General features: G+C 47.9%; 1 protein-coding gene and 1 long non-coding RNA gene across 5 annotated transcripts; one reads left to right on the top strand and one right to left on the bottom strand.

Moving 5' to 3' along the window:
* Positions 1-3,560: 3,560 nt before the first annotated feature.
* MLEC (malectin) lies at positions 3,561-18,575 on the top strand. 4 transcript variants are annotated; one of them, XM_004054019.5, is made up of 5 exons: positions 3,561-4,226; positions 10,799-10,977; positions 11,532-11,708; positions 11,803-11,860; positions 13,024-18,575. In XM_004054019.5, exons 1-5 carry the CDS (start codon positions 3,992-3,994, stop codon positions 13,251-13,253), a joined length of 879 nt encoding a protein of 292 aa, XP_004054067.1. In that variant the 5' UTR covers positions 3,561-3,991; the 3' UTR covers positions 13,254-18,575. The 4 variants fall into 4 exon arrangements, with proteins under 4 accessions (XP_004054067.1, XP_055214164.2, XP_018893911.1 ...); XM_055358189.2 differs by having other exon boundaries at positions 3,818-4,403; XM_019038367.4 differs by lacking the exon at positions 3,561-4,226 and adding an exon at positions 9,568-9,838.
* Positions 18,573-20,426, bottom strand: LOC129525891 (uncharacterized). The gene is made up of 3 exons (XR_008670431.1): positions 20,284-20,426; positions 19,414-19,496; positions 18,573-18,787 (listed from the first exon to the last, which is right to left on the bottom strand). It is a non-coding gene; the product is annotated as an uncharacterized lncRNA (long non-coding RNA).
* Positions 20,427-20,811: the final 385 nt, after the last annotated feature.

A 20,811-nucleotide genomic window follows, 5' to 3' on the forward strand; every position in this document is an offset into this window, starting at 1 on the left:
GCTAAAATTTTGGTTATGTGGCTATGGTGGTTGGTCTCGGAGCATCTAAACAATTGTTTCAGCTCTTTATCAATTCTAATGACTATTATATGCATTACCACCTTCTCCTCCTCTTCTTCATGCGGTTTTATTACCTTCTTTAATCCTCACGTCTGCCCTCTGAAATAGAAACTATTCCAGGCCAGGTGCGGTTGCTCACACCTGTAATCCCGGCACTTTGGGAGGCCAAGGCGGGTGGATCACTTGAGGCCAGAAGTTCAAGACCAGGCTGGCCAACATGGAGAAACCCTGTCTCTACTAAAAATACAAAAATTAGCCAGGCATGGTGGTGCATGCCTATAATCCCAGCTACCTGGGAGGCTGAGACACGAGAATTGCTTGAACCCAGGAGGCAGAGGCTGAAGTGAGCCGAGATCATGCCACTGCACTCCAGCCTGGGCAAGAGTAAGACTCTGTCTCAAAAAATAAATAAGTAAAATAAAGTATTCCAGTCATGTGCCACATAACATTTCAGCCAATGACGAACCACATACACGATTATGGTCCTGTGAGATTATAATATTGGCTGGGTGCAGGGGCTTAGGCCTGTAATCCCAGGACTTCGGGAGGTCAAGGCGGGAGGACCGCTTGAGGCCACAAGTTAGAGGCCAGCCTGGACAACATAGTGAGAATCTGTCTCCACAATAAATAAATAAATAAATAAATAAATAAAGATTATTTTGTGTGTGTGTGTGTGTGTGTGTGTATATATATATATATATATTTTTTTTTTTTTTTTTTTTTTTGAGACAGGGTCTCACTCTGTCACCCAGGCTAGAGTGCAGTGGTGCGATCTTGGCTCACTGTAACCTCTGCCTCCCGGGTTCAAACAAGTCTCCTGCCTCCGCCTTCCGAATAGCTGGGATTACAGGTGCGCCCCACCATGCCCAGCTAATTTTTGTATTTTTAGTAGAGACAGGGTTTTTCCATGTTGGTCAGGCTGGTCTCGAACTCCTGGCCTCAAGTGATCCACCCACCTCAGCCTCCCAAAGTGCTGGAATTACAGGCATGGGCCACTAGGCTGGCCACTACTGTGTTTATACTGTATCTTTGTTTAGATACCCAAATACTTACCATTGTGTTCAACTGTCTACAGTATTCAGTAAGGTAACATGCTGTACAGGTTTGTAGTGTAGGAGCTATCAGCTATACCATATAGCCTAGGTGTATAGGAGGCTATCCCCATCTAGGTTTGTGTAAGTACACACTGTGATCTTTGCACAATGACAAAATCGCTTAATGATGCATTTTTCAGAACGCATCCCTGTCATTAAGTGACTCATGACTGTATCTCTATTTCACAATTGAGGAAACTGAAACTCAGCGAAGTACATCACTTGCCCAAGGCCACACAGTGGGTAAATGGGACTAGGCATGGGATGCAGGCAGCCTTAGATCCCATGCTCGGATCCCGTGCCCTGCCTCCAGGGTCTCAGACTTTATGTTTTACTGAAAAGACAGCCTAATTCATAAGCAGCTGGATCTCAGAAAGGGAGCCAAGCTCCTTGGTACAAAGATGGCCCAACCACGAATGGTATCTGAAGGGCTCAATAACAGGAGCCAGCCGGGTATCTTCTTCACCCTCTGGGGTGACCAAAGACACGAAGGACTGAGAGAAGGCCTTTAGAGGCCTCCCCCAAAATTTAATCCATTTTTGTGATTGTTTCTCCTGGACTAGACTGCCTTGAGGATAAAATAAACATGAGCTCCTGGTGGCAGCGCAATACCTGAGTGGTACGTGGGCTCTGCAGGCCAACTGCCTGGAGGGAGGAAGCCCCATCACCACTACTTGTGTTTCTGTTCCCCATTTGCACCACACCCCTCCTTTGAGGGTAACTGAAGCCTCTGAGTTGTCAAGATCCTTAAAAGATGACAGTTTGAGAGACAGAATAGTAGAATTAGAAACCCCAAGAGGCCAGGTGTGGTGGCTCACACCTGTAATCCCAGCACTTTGGGAGGCCGAGGCCGGCGGACCCTGAGGTCAGGAGATCGAGATCATCCTGGCCAACATGGTGAAATTCGGTCTCTAATAAAAATAAAAAAAACTAGTTGGGCGTGGTGGCACGCACCTGTAGTCCCAGCTACTAAGGAGGCTGAGGCAGCAGAATCGCCTGAACCCGGGAGGTGGAGGTTGCTGTGAGCCGAGATTGCACCACTGCACTCCAGCCTGGCGACAGAGCAAGACTCTGTCTCCAAAAAAGAGAGAGAGAAAAAAGAAACACCTTGGACAGGAAACATATCTATGGGAGGAAGTAAGGCCAGATGCCTGCAAAATAGGGGGGAAAGTGAGACCGGGAGGGAACACTTCCAAAAGTTACCCCCATGGGGTCTGAATTTGGGGCCTGGGAAGGAATTTGGGTGTATTTAGATCCACCACTGATACTCTCTATTTTGGCACCCTGTTTTGTTCCTGTATAGCACTTATCACTGTTCTAACTAAACAATTAATTTCATTATGGGTTGTGCAAAGTCTATGATTCTCATGCGGGACCCCAGGTGTGTTTTTTGTTCATGTAGCACAAAGCTAATTGCCTAAGTAGTAGGTAGGATTGGTAGATAAAATACAAGAAGTCCAGTTAAGTTTAAATTTTAATAAACAATGCATTTTTTTTTTTTTAGTATAAGTGGGTCCCATTCGCTTATCTGAAATTCAAATATAACTGGGCTTCTCCTATTTTATCTGCCAAATCTGACAACCCTGGTAGCAGGGACTTGATACATTTTTTTCCTTTTAGGGAGAATTTCTAAATCGACCAGTATTTATGGAAAATGCATAAGCGTTTTTTTTTTTTTTTTTGCCTTGACTCTGCCCTAAACTTGCGGTGCGACCCTTTGGCAACATTCAGTCCCTTTCTATGCCTCAGTTTCCCCATCGGAAAAATGGGATTTTGAACAGCGACCGAAGCGCAGGGATCGCCAGTGTGGGAGAGCGCCGGGTGAACTGTGATGGAGCAGGGAGGGACTTCGGGCCGTGCCCGTGCGGGACAACCCCGGTCTCCAATCTGGGCACCGCCGGCGGCGACTCCCGCCAGCGCCTAGGGTGCCTCGGTCCCGCCCCTACGCAGCGGAGGCCGGCCAGAGGCTGTCGCCATGGAGACGCGAGCAGCCTGGCGCCCCCTCGCTCTCAAAGCCACGCGTTTCCGCTGCGTTGGAGCCTTCTCATTGGACGGCCGTCTGGACGCTACCACCCGCCCCGAGCCCGCTAAGGGGAGGGGGCGGGGCCTTATCCTCGTGGGATTCGTTCCGTGGAGACCTGTGTCGGCGGCCTCTCTGGGAAAGCATGTGTCCTCTCCCTCACGCGGGGAAAAGGACTGCGTCTCTTAGGTCTGGAGAGTGTCCATTGCTTCTCCTACTAGAATTTATGCTCATGCTGCTCCCTGAGAAAAGAAGAGGGGGCGGGAAAGTCGGCCACGCCCCCTCCAGAGCCTATTTGGTCTCAAGAGCTAGAGCACCGGAAGTGCTGGCGACGTGTCAGTGCGCCCTACCCTAAACCTTCCCCCCCAGGCCACCTTTCCCATTCAGCTGTGGGATTCCGGGGCCGCCTGGGCGCTGCACCCGCCACTTCCGCATCGAACCGCCGCTTCAACCGAACTCACTCCCTCTGCGCGCGCTCCATCTCGTGCCCGACTGCTGGGCCGGCGCCTGGGAGAATCCACGCCCTTTCCCGCGCCTGACAACCAATGAGCGGGCGCCTCTCGGCGGGGTGGTGGGTAATTAATGAGGGCCGGGCGCTGATTGGCTGCAGCGTCGTGGCCGGGGGCAGGGCGGCGGGGTAGGTTGTTCCTGAGGTGGGAGGCGGTACCCGTGGCTGAGAAGAAGGAGGCCTGAGAGCGACATGTCCCCGGCGGCTCAGGCGGAGCGGCCCGTGGCGCTGTTTTTCTGAGTCCGGGGTGGCCTGGCAGCCGGCCGAGGACGAGGGTCGGCGGGGGCTGCCCCCGTGGTGGTGGCCGCCATGCTGGGAGCCTGGGCGGTTGAGGGAACCGCTGTGGCGCTCCTGCGACTGCTGCTGCTGCTGCTGCCGCCGGCGATCCGGGGACCCGGGCTCGGCGTGGCCGGCGTGGCCGGCGCGGCGGGGGCCGGGCTGCCCGAGAGCGTCATTTGGGCGGTCAACGCGGGCGGAGAGGCGCATGTGGACGTGCACGGGATCCACTTCCGCAAGGACCCTTTGGAAGGCCGGGTGGGCCGAGGTGAGAGTCCCCCTGCCGAGCCGCGGGATCCAGGGCCTGCTGTGCTGGGCGCAGCCGGCCGGGGGCTGCGGGCCCCGAGCCCCTTTCGACCCTGGGGCCGCGTCTCTGGAGCGAAGTTTCTCTCTGCAGCTTCTTCGGGGGCCCGCTCTGAGCTCAGGGCCTGGCACTGGCTCCAAGGTACCTAGAGTCATACAGGCAGAGAGTTGGCCAGAAGTTGGTTATATTTGGATTTCTCATCCTGCATTTTCTCAACCCCTCACTCCCATCCAAGCTGGGAGAGAAATGACGAAGGCGGCCTTTTGCCACCTCCAGGCCCCGCGGGTTGTAGGTCATGGGTGCCCCTGCTTCTCCTGTCGAGACAGTTTTTGGGAGATTCTCGTCGACCCAGGAATCGGCCGCTTTCCTTGCCCCTTCTGCAGGAGCGGGGCTTGATTCTTAGCCAGAATAGGAAGGAATCTTCGAAGAGAATGGGCCAGGAAAGTTTGATTGTAGCCTCCTCCCCCGCCCTCTTTTCGAGCGAAGAATATGTGTGCTTAAAAGTAGAATCGGCAGGCCGCCCCCAGAGGGTGGTTCTATCGAAGCCATCCTGCACGTGAGGCTGGTGGCTGTGTGTGAACTGGGTCAACCAGTGTAAGAATCCGAATGGTCTTATCAGAGAATGCTTACAACCTCCCCTAGGTGATCCTGAGAGTTCTAATTCCAGCTTAGGGGGAAAATGATTGTGACTTAACTTGTTGGGCAACAGTGGTTTTTAACGGAGCTGCTCCCTTCCCAAAGTTAGTGTGTGTCAGAATTGCCAGGGCAGCTGGTTAAAAATGCAGATTCCTAGTCCCCACTCGAAATCGATTATAGTAGATTGAGCTTTTTTGCTGGGATCCAGGTTTCTACACCAGGGGCTTGTGATGTAGGTTGCCCCGAGACCACTGTTGTGGAAGATCAGCTTTATAATCTTTGTTTCTTCTGTTGGAGGGATTGGAAAACAGGTTTCAGAAGGAAGTTCTTTGCTTCGTCTGTTGGAAGGAGATTGATACTGTATGCTGGGTTCAGAGGCTGCCAAATTGGCAGTATGCCACCTCCAGACAACCAGGAGACAGACTCACTCTTCACTTTCTCTCACTCTTTTTCTGCGATGCCCAGATTTGGCTCTTGCTTTTACTAAAATAGTTCTTCCCAAGTCGATTGCAGTGTCCTGGAGTTTGTTATATTAAGGAGTTTATTGCCTTTCACACATGTGAGGGTCTTGGGACACAGGGCTGTTTTGTGAAGTTCTATGTTTGTCTTGGAGTTTGTTGAGCCCTGGCATGTAGATCACAGTAGCCTGGGTTCAGCTGACTCAGGGCTCCAGTCTTTAGCAGCGGTAACAGCAGCCAAAGCCAGACTTTATAGCAGGAGGTCATTACTATCTCTATCCTGGACCCTTCCTCTTTCTTCACGAGTGTGGGCAGGGAGGAAAGAGCCCTTGAGGAAACTAGACAGTTTGTGGACTTTGCCTCTTGAGATAGCGGTGGTGAGGGCACTGAGCGGATGGTTTCTTTCACTTAGCAGATACCAGGCCTTACATTGGTTACATCGTCCTATTCAGTCTGTTGTGCAGAGAATAAAGCCGAGTAAGACCACACAGGTTTAGTTCCCAGATACTGCCCTTATTCAGAAATTCTGTTTTAATTTGCTAATGCAGGTGGTGTGTGTGTGTGTGTGTGTGTGTGTGTGTGTTTCTTTGGCTTGGTCAGCAGTCAGCCAAGATCTGTGTCCTTGGGTTATTGGCTCATGGTTGCAGTTCCTTGGAAGGAGTTTATTGTAGCAGGTAAAATTACATGAGACCTACCAAAGCTTGTGTGTACTGGAGTCCTATTTCGGACACTGGCCCTTGGGGCATTGTATAAATGAAGGTTCCCTGCTAAGGTTCCCCTCTCCATTCTACCAATCTGGGTAAGAATTGGAGCAGTATTAAGGCATGGATGGGGAGTGGGAGGTGGCGCTTGTCAGCTGCAGTTTGGACCAGCTTGTTGCAACATTGCACTTACCAGGTTCCTGAGAAAGGCATTTTGCTGGCTTTAGGTCGGGCTGAGATGCGCGTAAGCTTGCACTCTCAGGAGGCAGCTCTCTACTAAGGAGTCAGTCCTACCAAGGGAAGTCCAGCTGTTCACGCTGCCTTTCTTCTGGGCCTGTTTGGATAAGGGTGTGCCAGGTATTTGAAGACCCTTGCCTCGTGCAGCTATTTACACTGATTGCAGTAGGAACTGTATGCCTTATTTCTTTTCCCACCTGCCTGTGATATTGTTTCCAGCATGCTGAGAAAAGTTGATTTTATGTTGAATGAATTCAGGTATTTGTTACCAAGTTAGTCCAGATAAGGGTTTGGCCTTCTTTTGAACTTGCTGTTTCTGTGTAGTTTCTTTGTAGTTCAACATTCTTGTAATTGTGAGTGGCCCAGGGCACCTAGTGGCTTATGCTTTCAAAAGCAGTTCAGAATATTTATTGAATTTCATTTCTGCCTTGAGGATAGCTAGTGCTTACAGCCTGGGAAAGGCTTTTTCAGCCTGTGTGCTTCCACAGATGGGAGCACCACTACAGAAAGTGGTTTAGAAGCGTTCACCTTGGGGTTTTGGTATAAGGCACATTCCAGGGTTTTTATTTATTTATTGAAAATTTTTAATTTTGTTTTTTACTGTAGACACAGGGGTCTCACTGTGTTGCCCGGGCTGGTCTTGAACTTCTGTTCTCAAGTGATCTTCCCACCTTGGCCTCCCAAAGTGCTGGGATTACAGGCACGAACCATCGCGCCTGACCATGTTCCAGATTTGTAACTTGGTCATTTTGAGTTCCTCTTCACTCTGACTAGGAAAAGACCTGGTTATTTGACCTGAGGGCACAGAATTTTGCTTGAGTTTAGGGAAGGCTATTTCCTCTTCATAGAAAGATACCTGCTAAAGTCGCAGGTCCTCGAGAAACTTGCTTTACGTCTCTGAGCCTTGTTTTCCTTCTCAAAAAAACTCTCATGCTTTAGAAATTTCTGATAAGACTGTAAACTCTCCTGTCCAGAGTAGCTTAAAGTGTCTCTGTCACTTTTTTTTTCCTTGATGACCTTTTACATGGAATTAAAAATAGGGCAGAACATGGCTCCAGAGGGGAAAAAAGCTGGTTGGGGACCAGAGCCTATCAGGTTGCTAATACTGTAACCTTAAGGAATACTCTTTCCTGGGCTGCCTTCCTTTCACCTGGGGAAGGATTTGGCTTTGGGGAGGTAAGAGCTTGAAAGATGGGATGAGAGAGGAGTCACTGCTGCCTCTGATTTGCTCAAAGCCATGGGAGTTGTTTAGAATTCTCTACCTCTACTGTCACCTAACAGGCAGGTTTCATCTGCCGGCCTTCCAAGTAGTGGAAGTTCACAGGTAGAAAATTTAGGTCCCTGAATCCGTGGGTTCCCTGTCTCAGCCCATTCAGAACAATTCTTTAGGTACTGGCCTCAGTGGAGAAAGAAGTGATCCAGAAGAACAGTCTAGTGACCAGGAGATCTGAGGGTGGGGTGGGAGTGACGCCAGAGCACCAAGGGGAGCTCTACAGCTGTGTTCTCATGGAGGACAGGCTTCTGCTCATTCTGGCTTTCCCACTCTTGTGGTTCCTAGTTGCAGTTTTCCAGTTAGTTTTATTACTTCCTTTTCTTTTGATCCATTCCCTAAACTGCCTTGAGTGGAGGCATTTATTTAGTGCTTATCGTGTGCATATCCTTGCCTGGCTAGCATACCCATGTTTCTGTGTCTCTCTCCGTGTGAAGCATTGTATTGAGCTATTTATACAGATTGTTTTCTCCTTACCACAATGCTGTGGGATAGGTGGTGTCCCCATTTTATAGGTGAGAAAACAGACCTAGAGAAAACAACTTGTTCAGTGACACTTCGTGTATGTCTTTTCCTGAACCCTGTGCTGAATTTTCCAAGGAGCCTAGTTACTACATTGTCTAAAACTAAGAAAGAGCAGACATAATGTAGGCCCTTCGGCCCCCTTCCTTTTTGGTTAACTGAGTTATGCCAATTTCAGCAGCATGCTGACTGTACACTTCATTGTATTTTAGAGAAATCTGTTTCGCTGTGAATGCATAAAGGCTAAGGAGGGAAGAAAAACCCTTGTTTGCTGCTGCATCTCTTGGGACTTGGGCAAATTCAACTTTGCATGTGGCAGATCTCTTGGGAAAGCCACTTGGGTTTTAAAGGGAAATATTTTAAAGGTAATTCCAAGGTTGTTAAGTAATTTTTGTTCACATGGTTGAGTTTTCTTCACTGTGGGACTGAGACTGCCACAGATTACATTACTGTCAGTTCCTCACTTTTTCCACTTGGCAAGAAAAAAAAAAGATTCGGCCTGGTGCGGTGGCTCACGCCTATAATCCTAGCACTTTGGGTGGCTGATGTGGGCAGATCACCTGAGGTCGGAGTTGGAGACCAGCTTGGCTAACATAGTGAAAGCCCGTTTCTACTAAAAATACAAAAAATTAGCCGGGCGTGGTGATGCGTGCCTGTAATCCCAGCTACTTGGGAGGCTGAGGCAGGAGAATCGCTTGAACCTGGGAGGTGGAGGTTGCAGTGAGCTGAGATTGCGCCATTGTACTCCAGCTTGGGCAACAAGAGCGAAACTCCGTCTCCAAAAAAAAAAAAAAAAAAAAAAACAAAAAAACAATTCCCCACCCATGCACAAAATTTTCTGTGTATCCGTAAATCAAATGTAGTCGATGTTCCAGATTTGTAAGGATCACAGTCCTCATGGAAGAAGGAAATTCTTAGAGCTCAGTTGGAAGAGAAACAGCAGTCTTTCAGTCTTCATAGGTTTGTATCCTGGGACAGTGGTTTTTTGAGGCTGGAAAGGAGGGGGAGCATGTTAGCAGTACATCCTTTGTATGCATTGCTCAGCTACTCTTTGATTTCTTGAGGAGAAATAGAAAGAAAAAAGTCTGAAGACAAAAGTGCAATGAGTTTCCTCTTCCATTGTCTCATCAGTCCCTCTGATCTCGTGGCTAATGTCACTTACAGGAACTGTTAACAGTTATGTTTATTTTTTTGAGGTCTTGACCTCAGCCACAGGGTGTTTTTGTTAATCTTTTACCTTTTGCCATGTCTTCTCCCTTGTTGATGATTCAGAAGATAAAGCTCTGGGGATGACAGCCCCTGGCCTTCTCCCAAAGGATCTAGTTGCCAGATGTCTTCAGGGTCACCACGTGAGATTGGAAGGCAGTCTTGAAATCTTAATTTCATGCGGGAGGAGAGGCTACATGAGGGCTACATCTGTAGTTGGAACAGTATATTTATGGAGCACTGGAAAGCCTTACTGTGTTTATAGGATAAAGGAGTCAGGCTACTCTCTGGAGGAAACAGAACTATTTACCTCTGAGACTGAAATGTGATATCTTATATTTGCACAAAAAAGATTCGGCCTGGCGCGGTGGCTCACGCCTGTAATCCTAGCACTTTGGGAGGCCAATGCGGGTGGATCACCTGCGGTCAGGAGTTTAGTTTGTTGTGCGAGAGGAAGAAAAAAACATATATACAACTGTCTTACACCAAGGTTGGGAGAGGGCCAGGGCCCAGAGAGGTTTTCTGCTCTTCTGATACTGACCAGAGGTAAGTAACTTTTTACTTTTGTCCTCTCTCATTCCTTGTCAGTTTGTGAAATGTGAAAGGTGATTCCCCTAGGACTTGGACATCTTAGGCAGATTGTCTTGCCCTGCAGGATGCTCTAGCCTTGTGGACAGAATGGCATGGCTTCACTGCTTTGCAGGCACCTCCTTCATTGTCATTTATTCATTCAGCAAACTGTATGAGTGGCGACTATGTGCCAGGTCCCGTGCTAGGCACTGGAGGTGCAGTAGTGACTTTTTTTTTCTGCTGTTGGTTTATCTGAGTGAATGTTCAAGTAAGTAGGTGAGGTAGAGTTTTGTGAGTCTGTGGGAAGTAAGGAAATTAGCATCACACCTTTCTTTTATGAGCCTGTTTTTGTTTACAGCTTTGGAACTTTTTGAATGAAAATTATTAAAAAAACCCACAACAACTAAAGCTGGAATTTTATTTGTAAGGACAATGAAGAATGACTTTCTAAAGCAGATATCCTGTTTGTTTTAGACTCTGGGCTTTTCTGAATGAGAGAAAACATTCTTTGAACTTCATCTTGTATGGAGTTCCTGGCCATCCCCCTTGTTTTAGGAGGTTTCTCTGAAGCCCTCCCTCTTGGGGAACCAGGCAGCTGCAACACAGCACTTTCTTCTGGTAATGAGTTAGACTTGTTCTCCGTACAGTCAGGGGGAAAAAGTCATTTTAATGTGCTTTTAGAAAGTTCCGCTCTGAGGTTTATAGGGGCTGTTGGCCTGATTAGTGTTTAGTTTCTTTCATTTTACTCTTCCATAGTAATGGCTGTATGATTCCTGCCTTTGTTGGAGCTCTGTTTGGAGCCAGGTGCAGTGGGTGGCCCCTTTTATGGAGAGGGTTATTAGCATTGCCCTGGAAATGCCTCTGGCTGTTCTGGGGTCTTTGCTCTTCTTTTGTGTCTTGCCTCTGATGTGCTTTCTCTTTGTCTTTTGTCCTCAGCCTCAGACTATGGCATGAAACTGCCAATCCTGCGTTCCAACCCTGAGGACCAGATCCTGTATCAAACTGAGCGGTACAATGAGGAGACCTTTGGCTACGAAGTGCCCATCAAAGAGGAGGGGGACTACGTGCTGGTCTTGAAATTTGCAGAGGTCTACTTTGCACAGTCCCAGCAAAAGGTGAGGCCTAGTCAGGCTGCTGCTTGACCAGTAGGACATTGCTGCTCTTGGACAATCCACGATTATGGGGCTAGAGAGTGTGAGAGTCTCTCCAGAAAGGCAGAACAGATGAGCTCTAGAGAAGCATGTTCCATAGTCCACAAGGCTGCATTTGCCTTGGGGGTGAGTGACAGAAAGCAATGCCAGAATCCTTGTTTTGCCAACTAACCGATCCTGTTAAGGCCCTCCTGGCTACTTCCCTCCATGGTTTGCCGCACCTTCTTGTTTTTAGCCTTATTTTTCCTCTATCCCTTCCTGTGAATTTCCTTCTTCCTATGCTAAGCTTTTTGTTTGTATTCTTTGTTCCTTAAAGCCAATATAAGAACTCCTGGGCAGTGAAGGAACATGGCTTTGATTTGACCCGGGTTAAGGATGCTAACCACCCTGGATATCCAGACCCATCATTTCTTAAATTATTTTTGAACTTCAAGCCCAAACAGTTGCATGATGTCCAACTGCTTGAAAGGATGTAAAGCTGATGGTTTTGACATTGTTTCCTTTTCTTATCCTGGAAGGTATTTGATGTACGATTGAATGGCCACGTCGTGGTGAAGGACTTGGATATCTTTGATCGTGTTGGGCATAGCACAGCTCACGATGAAATTATACCTATGAGCATCAGAAAGGGGAAGCTGAGTGTCCAGGGGGAGGTGTCCACCTTCACAGGGAAACTCTACATTGAGTTTGTCAAGGTAATTCCCCTATTCTGCCCATTGCTGAAGAGAGTGGGTACAGGGGAAGTTGTTTGCTGCTGTGTGGGGTTGACCACTGTTTCCCTTTTCCTAGGGGTACTATGACAATCCCAAGGTCTGTGCACTCTACATCATGGCTGGGACAGTGGATGGTAGGTTGTGTTCTGACCTGCTTTTTTGACTTGAATGGAGGGATATGGTTGAGGCAGCCCTTGGGAGGTAATTGAGCCGATCACTATTTTGGAAACACTTAAAGCTAAATTGTAGGGGATTCAGAATCAGTTGGATAAGGATGAAGCATAACATGGTACTAGCCACAAGCTTTGGAGTCAGGTCTATGTATATCTTGTTGCTGCCATTTAATCAGATGTTTGTCTTGGATGGATGCTTTTAATTTCCCTATAAATTGGGATTAATAATGGTACCTGTTGGTGTACCCTGACCTTTGTAGTCGTTTGGGATCACCTAAAACTTGTCCTTACTCTGTTTGTTTGACATCTCTTTCCTAGGGGAAAAAAAGGTAAAAGGAGGAGTCCTGTAGGCTTTTGGTATGCTCTGAAAGATTCCAGCATTGCTGGACTGCACTGGGACAAAACTTCACTTATTTATGTCTCCTTATCCTTGGGATCAAGTCTTAGAGTATATTTCTTTCTCAGGGTTTAGATTCTCCTGGCTGCCAGCATCTCAGGCTGATTTTTGCAGAGAAAGCTGCGTCTTTGTGACATTTCTTCCCCATTCCACGTCTGTACCTTTCCCCAACTCAATCTTGAATGCACTGAGGATTTTATCCTGTTGTCTTGATGTCCCCCAAATGCTGATATTATGACATCTAGGAGGATGAATGTCTTACCACCAAACAGACCTGTGTTCAAGTCCCTGAGGAGGAGGCAGGACAGAGGGATAGTGTGTGCTGGGAACCCAGAACTCTCTGGGTCAACGTTTCTTCAGTTGTTGTGTGAATCAAAAGGGAATGTGGGCTTGTGGGAGGAGGAGGGATTTGAAAAGGTTAAAGTTTAGGCATTGGGTCATTGTCCCTGTCCAGTCTGGTTATCTTGGGGCTCTGTAAAAGTAGAACAGGAAGGTAAGATAGTGAACCTCCCTATGAGCATGGCTTTTTCTACTTTCTAGTTAAATCTAAAGCTTTTGCAGCACTCTGCTGTTCTGTAGACCAGAGGCTATTTCTGCTACTTCTGGTCTTTTCTCTGGACCCAGGTTCAATCACAGCAATCTCTTTATTGTGGCTTATTTGCTGCTTTTAAGGGTCTCTCTTACTTAGATGCTGTGGGTCTTAACAGTGTTTTCTTCCTTGTGTTAGATGTACCAAAGCTTCAGCCTCATCCGGGATTGGAGAAGAAAGAAGAGGAAGAAGAGGAAGAAGAATATGATGAAGGGTCTAATCTCAAAAAACAGACCAATAAGAACCGGGTGCAGTCAGGGCCCCGCACACCCAACCCCTATGCCTCGGACAACAGCAGCCTCATGTTTCCCATCCTGGTGGCCTTCGGAGTCTTCATTCCAACCCTCTTCTGCCTCTGCCGGTTGTGAGAACAAATGACTATCCTGAACAGGGTGGAGGGGTGTGGGAAAGAAACCAGCCATATTGGTTTTGGTTTCTATATTTTTCACAATGATTAATGAAAAAAAACAAAGAGAAAAAAACACACATCAATTAAAGGAGACAAAAAGAGGCAGAGCGAGTAGAGAGCAGCCCTCATTCACCACCTGGTCCCAGACCTGCTTCGGTCCTCGTCCTCTCTTTGTGGCTGGCCCCCAGCCTTCTCTTTCCTCTTGAGGATACTTAGGGTAAACTGGATCCTTCCTGCTCAAGGATCCTCATTTGTATACCTAGTGGAAAGGACTCTGAACTCAGAGGAGTCACTGTTCCTTTTTTTAGGTTAGAAATTAACAGCAGGGAAATGCCATCTTATTACCTGAGACGACCAGCACTGGGAGTTAGGTATGGTCTGAAGTTATGTCTAGATAAGACTTCAGATATCCTGGGATTGAAAGAATGTGTGTGAAGGGGTAGAATTTGTGCGGTAAAGACTTAAAAAAAAAAACTAGGGAGATTAAAAAAAAGAAAGAAAATGCTTCCTTATCTGGAAGCCTTTCTGGATTAATCCAGTGATGGTCCCACCTTTAGTGTTTGAGCTTTGTCATTGCTTGTCTCCCTGGCATGTGCCAGTTATAGACTGTACGGCATCCAAGACGTTTCGGTTATGTCGGGTCCTCAGATCGCCTCTGACTTGTTACCACAACAAATCATTTTGATTTCAGTGCCTGTTGGGGAGTTGATTTCTTCTCAGTTTTGTTTGTTTGTTTGTTTGTTTGTTTCCTTAATCTGGCTCATTTGAAATTTCTTCTCCCTCTCAACCATCCCACTAAGTTATAGCCAAGAAGGGAAGGAGACACGGGGATTTGGGGTTCTCTGCTTGAATGTCTTCTCCTTTACCACCTCACCTTGTTGGTACCTCCCTCCCTGGATCTCTGAGCCAGCAGCCAGGAGGACCTGACCCAGCAGTTCTTTACTGGCCCCTTTGTAGGGCCTTGCTGCCAGGGGGCAGGGATGCTTTCCAGCCTGCAGCAACAGAACACTTGACCTTAAAAGTCTCTTCTGGTCTTTGGATTAGAAAAGGCTTATGTTAGCATAGCTTAAGAGCAACCTCAGAGACTTGAGCCCTACTAAGTGACTGACCACTGTTTAGAGTGTCTGGTATCTGATGTTCATTTATTCCCATGTTCTTGTGTGTCACAGTTCAGCCAGTTTTGGTTTATGCCTAGAGCTACTTCAAGGAACTAGACTAATTAGCTATATAGGCCCAGCGATGCTTCTTATTGATCTTAATAGTATGCCCCTCCCTCCCCTGTCCTTTCATTTCTCTATCCAAGTAGCAGTCAGGTTCTTGGTGTGATGGGACTGAAAGAATTCCAGTCAGCCAGAGCCTTGGCAGCTCTGAAGCTAACCTTAGCATCTAAGTGTCAGTCTTGAATTCCCCGAAAAAATTTCTATAGGAAATGAAGCTTCCCTGGTCCCCTCCTTTCTGGCCATTGTCATCCATTTCCCAGTTAGGGCAACAATGAAGGAGGACCCAGCCAAGCTAGAAGGAATTTTGTGGATGGGAGACAGCAGGATTAGCTTCAGCTTGGGTTGGAGCAGTCAATATAGGATCTCAGGCCAGTCCCACTTTTCTAGAATGTGTTTAATTTTGAGTTTGCTTTATTAGATATGTTTTTTAAGAGCTCTATATATTTAAACTGCTCCTTATGTGACAAAATAGGTAGCTCTTGGGCTCATGTTCTGGGTTTTGGCTCTTTAATGATTACTCCAGGCCAGCATTTAGTCATTTGAGAATTGTAGCCTGTTGTTTTCGCTGTGACTTGGGTCTCAGTGCTAGGGTATTGAGTCAGGCAGCTGGAGGGTTGTGGCCTGAGGCTGCAGTCAGAGGTATACTTCCCATAGTGCTTCACACAGCTCCCCTGCTTCTAAAGGATAAGGTACTGTAGCCTTGGTCTTGGGGACCACCTGCCTGGGGCAGTGGACATCCTAACTAAACAGGCTTCTGGCAGTAGCTTTGGCTCCTATCCCATCAAAGTTCCCCAAAGCCCTGGGCCACTGCCTTTGGGTTAGTCAAGATGAAGGAGGAGGACTGGCTGCCTCCATTTTGCCTTGTTTGTTAGTTTGCCTGGGTCTGTCTGAGGAAGGAGGGGGTCCCGCCTTCCACCTCAACACATCCCTTCAGTGACTCAGAGTCTCAGAAGGAAACCCTGACTCCTGGGGCCATTTCCTAATGGTACTGTAAGCCAAGCAGCTTTGCTTCTGCCTCTGTTTCCAAGCCCACCCTTTTCCCCTGAGCTCAGGGTTAGGGATGGGCGCTTTCCTCTCTGGTTGTGAACGAAAGGAAGGAACATCTTTCTATGGCTAACAAAAACTAAAGGGGAAGTGAGGAAACAGGAAGAAGTATGGTGGGGGCTGGGGTAGACTCCCCTGGAGCCAAGCCTATCCAGCTAACAAGAGCTCCCTGGGGCTGGTCACAGCTGGCTCATGATGCTGAACTTGAAAGTTTTTTTTTGTTTTTGTTTTGTGGCTCCTCCAAGATATAGGTACATGAAGTTTAGGTTAAAGGGGTGGGATTCTTTATTTTTATTTTTGTATTGTATGTGTCAAGAATTACTCTGTTGTTCACCTTTTGCTTTTTGCACTGTTTGTTCCCCTATCTATATTTTGAGCTTAGTGCTAGGACTGAGAGGCTGCACCATAGGGAATGCATGGGAGATGGTGAGGGGTGCCAGTGAGGGGTGCGTGGAGGAGAGGCCTGGGCTCCTCTACTGGATCTACACTCTGTCCCAGGTTTTTAGATCCCACTGAGCCCGGCTGACTGAAAACAAGGACAGTCAGGGTGAAACTTCTTTTGCCAGAAGTGTGGCCTGAGTTGAATTTCTGGGAGGATGACGCAGATGTCTGCTGCAGAGATGGGCTGAGAGTTCTGCAGTCTAGCTCTGACTTAGGTCAGGGGCCAGTTGGTCTCTCTTTGGACATTTTTGGGTCTCACTCATGCTTACTGAAACATTGTGCCAAGAAACTCTGTGGGATCTGTGTCCCTTAAACCAGATTCACTTTTCTGAAAAGTCTCCATTGTTGAGGAGAGGCTGCTCAGTCGACACCCCGAGTTCTCATGACTGGGAAGATAGTTTTCTTCAGGTGTCAATGGCATTAGACTCCCAGGAAGACTAGCCCTGCCCACAGGGCCACCTGTTGGTTTGAGAGCGTGTTCGTGTTCTCTTGCTCTCACTGCCTAAGAGCTACTGGGATCACGTTAGCGGGCATTTAGGCTTTGATGAGAGGGCACAGTTTGAGTTAGGTTTACCTCCCCCTTTGTGTGCCTGGGAACTGTTTGGTCCAGCTTTAGAACTGTGGTTTTGACTTCCTTATCTCTTGGGAGAAGCTTCTGTTTTAAGGAATTTCTCTTCCTTCTTCTCCTGCCTCTAGCCTCTCCTGGAAAGGCCTGGATATGGTTTCTAAAATCTCAGCTGAGAACTTCAGAAAACAGCAGCAGTATTTTCCTTTTCCTAGTGCTAAAATCCCTTTCCCTAGAAATTGACTCACCTTGGGAAACCCAGGGAAAGAATCAGCAGGTTCTCTGCCCTCCCTGGGGGTTGGGGAAGGACCCACCCTGGTCAGCACAGTGCCTTTTCCTCTCCTGCTCTGAGCCAGGGTGGGGCATTCCCTCTAGATTCAGGTTTGGGCAGGGTCCTATAGTCCCTGCCATGGGGCTGCTTCCCTGTCCCTTCCCTCCCCTTTGCTGGCCTACTCTGGCATAATTCAAGTGTCTTCTTGCCTTGAGGATCCTTAGTGGCATCAAATGGCAACATGGAATATTGTCCTCCATGCCCCTCCAGAAGGACCTAGGAGAGTAGGTGAGCTTTCCAAAGTGAGAGACGAATCTTTCTTTCTTTCTTTTTTTTTTTTAAAGGGCAGGATGGGTATGCTTTGGGCTTTCTCCTTCTGTGGCCCTGGAGGAAGGAGAGACTGAGGCAAGGCAAAGTGATAGTACACTGAAGCAGAACCGGAAACACCCAGGAACTGTTCAGAAATCTCAGAAGAAATCTGCTTCTCTTCGATGGAAAGATATAATTAACGATCAAAGAGCTCTAAGAAAATTGCAAAGAAGCCTTAATGTTCAAGCTTTAGAAAGATCAGAGCAATTTTTCTCTTTCAGTCCAAACTAAGACTCTCTGTATTTAAATCTCTCTGGGGCAAGAGGGCTAGATTTCCTCATTTTATTATGAGACTAGATTGGTACCAATAGATCAGCTGCCTAGTGAGGGCAGGTTTCTTCTTTGCATCTGTGTGGCTTGCTTCCAGTCTGGCCTGTCCTTTCCAGCTGCCTTTTGTCTAGCCTGCTATGGGGGGCCAGATCATCTTGATAAGAGCAGGTGATTTGGGGACTAGCTGGGTTGGCAGGAAAAGAGCAGGATGGATCTCTTGGGACGGGTTCCCCCAGGAGTATAAACACAAGGAGCCAGGATTGTGCTGGCAGCCAGGGAAACAGTAGTGCCTGTCTGAGTTGGCAGAGAGGGCCTTGGCACCTCTTGCATCCAGGCAGTCTTGTGAGATGGGGGCACATAGCACTGGGGAAAGCAGAACTCCATTCTCACCTCTATTTTGAGCTTCAGTGCTTTATTTCAGTATGAGGAAAAACAACAACAAACTGAAGTGCGCTTTCCGTCCTTTCAAAGGACAACTGTCGGGAAGGGAGAGCCGAGTTGCGAGGTAGGAGGGGAGCACTGGCAGGGAGAGACATTCTTGACTCCTCTCTTCCCTGGTGTGTTGTGATCCAGGGAATGAAAAGAAATTTGACCCTGGATTGGTTCTCTCCTTGGACTTAAGGAATGTTACCTTTTCCTTCCACAAAGTTCTCCCAGGCAAGGACCAGCTGCCCATTCTGAGCCCAGGGCAGCCTCTTCAACCATTATTGGTCTAACCTGGCTTGTCAGGAAACCAACTCCACCCTTCCACATTGGGCCTGGCTGCTCTATTCTGTACCAAGTACTGGAGAAAAAGCATCAAGTTCTTAGCCCTTGTAGCTTCTACTCTAGTTTCCCATCCTCTCTCTGTGGAGGCCAAACCAACTCTTTGCCAGCAGCCACAACATGCATTGACAGCGGCACAGTGAGATATAACTGACAGGCTTTGAACCTAGTTGGCCGGGGAAGCTGTAGGGGTGGATAGAGCTGGCTTTCCTTCTGGGCTGTCTCCATCTGACCCTACCCCTTCCATGTCCCACCCCACTCCCACCAAAAAGTACAAAATCAGGATGTTTTTCACTGTCCATTGCTTTGTGTTTTAATAAACAATTTGCAGTGACACTCTGTGTTGGGACTGAGTTTGAACTTGATCTCAAAGCGTTGAAGTGATGGGGTGGGAAAAAGGAGACCCAGGGGTTCACTTGGCTCCAAAGAGTTCTCCTGTGACGAGGCTGGGAACTGTTGTCCATTTAGCTGTGTGTCTTTTGCTTTTCTTCTCTCTGGGATGTTTGCTTAGGGGAATCATTCTGTAAAACCCTTCCTGGTCATTTCAACTAGCAGCGCATTTAAGGACAAAAAATTTGTTTTCACTTTCACTGGAACAACTAGGCACAGACTGTCCCACTCTTAAGGCACACTGGGCCTATTGCTGCCTCTCCTCACCATTCCCTTAGCCTCTGTGATAGCCCACGGACAAGCTAAGCTAACCTAAGCCATAGGAGATTTTTCTCTGCTTGCTCCTTTTCTGGTGTTTTGTCATTGTTGATTACACATTAGGAAGAGCAGAATGCAGGAGGGATTTTTTTTCCTATAATTTATAAGCCACGTTTTACAGGTGAGGATCGTTGAGCCAGGCATGGTGGCTTACGCCTGTTATCCTAGCACTTTGGGAGGCTGAGGCCAGCAGATTGCTTGAGCCCAGGAGTTCAAGACCAGCCTGGGCAACATGGCGAAACCCTGTCTCTACTAAAAATACAAAAATTAGCCGGGCATGGTGGTGCATGCCTGTAGTCGCAGCTACTTAGGAGGCTGAGGTGGGAGGAATACTTGAGCCCAGGAGGTCAGTGCTGCAGTGAGCTGAGATTTCGCCATTGCACTCCAGCCTGGGTGACCCAGACACAGACACACACACACACACACACACACAAACACTGAAGCTCAGAAAAGTTCAGTAACATACCCCAGACTAATGTAGTAAATGGTCTGGTCAAGCCAGGGTTCAAATCCAGTCTGTTTGCCATCAAAGCCCCAAGCTCTTTAAAGCTGTAAAGATAATTACAGCTGTCCATTACTGAGTCCTTCAAATGGGCTGGGCACAATGCCCAGCATTTTACACATGTTATCTCTCTTTTATCTTCAACAAACCAGTTGCTATTCCCCTTTAAGAGATGAAGTGACTTGCACAAGGTAGCACAACCAACAAAAGGCGGAGCTGCGGTTTTAAACCAGGACTCCTGCTCTCCATCATTACCCTCTGCTGCCATCCATTTCTTCATGGTGCCAGGTGGCATGGCTCCAGAGCCTACCTGTGGGATTTCTCCGAGTGGGAATGGAGACTGCTGGCTTGCAGGGGTAGGGAGGGGTGGAGGTGGAGGAACAGGAGTTTGGCCTACCTCCCTCAGTTATCCCTTGAAGGGCAGAATTCAGTGTGCAGCCCCAAGAGTGAGGCCATTGTTGATAGAGTCTGTTCTCAGGGCCCAAACAAGCCAGGAGGCCCACAGAGCCTCTTTCTTAGGCTGAGCCCACCCATAACTGGAGTTCTTTCCTAATTCAGATTTCATTGTTACTATTTCAGGTAGCTTTGCATGAGCTGCCAAATGGGGAAGAGACCTGAAGAACTCCCGCTCTAGGGAGTTACAGGGAGGGAAATTGTCTGGCAGAAGATCTTGGGCCAAGTACCGGGGTTGGGTTGGACCACTCTGTGGGTCCAGATCTTAATCTTACTAAGGAAATCAGGCTCCCGGTTGGCTGGAGCCGGTGAGACCTTTCTCCATACTTAGTACCCCCCATCCCCCATAAAGGAAGAGAGATGAGTTTTTCTAGTACTTACTGGAAAGCTCATTGCTATTGCAGTGGTGAGGGGTCAAGGCAGAAAGGAGGCGGAGCATGGAGGTCCTGGAGCGGGCTTGCCTCTGCTCTCCAACAACCTAAGGCCACAGGCACCTTGCTGCAGCACCCTGGCCCAAGAGTCTCAGTTTTGTTTGTTCCTAACCACTTAACATCAGTACGAAATAACTCCACTTGCTTTGTCACTGCACTCTCTCACCTGGAACCATGGCTTCTCCCTGCCCCGTGTGCCTGCCCTGTGTTCCTGCCCTCAACAGAGGGAGCTTGGAGAAAGAGGCCACTTGTGTATATTGTCATAGTGACCATTCATGGGACACTCTTCCTGGCACCAGTACAGTGCTTTTTCTTGCCGTTTTGTGTCTCTTCATAACAATCCTAGGAAAGACTTGTGACTAGCCTGACTTATAAATGAAGGCACGAAGTCCTCAGGAGAGAAACGACCTGGCCAGAGTCACATAGCTGGTAATTGGCAGAGCAAAGACTGGAACCCAATGCTGTTTGACCCCAAAAT

This window comes from Gorilla gorilla, chromosome 10 (assembly GCF_029281585.2).
Source record: "Gorilla gorilla gorilla isolate KB3781 chromosome 10, NHGRI_mGorGor1-v2.1_pri, whole genome shotgun sequence".
Classification (NCBI taxonomy): domain Eukaryota; kingdom Metazoa; phylum Chordata; class Mammalia; order Primates; family Hominidae; genus Gorilla; species Gorilla gorilla.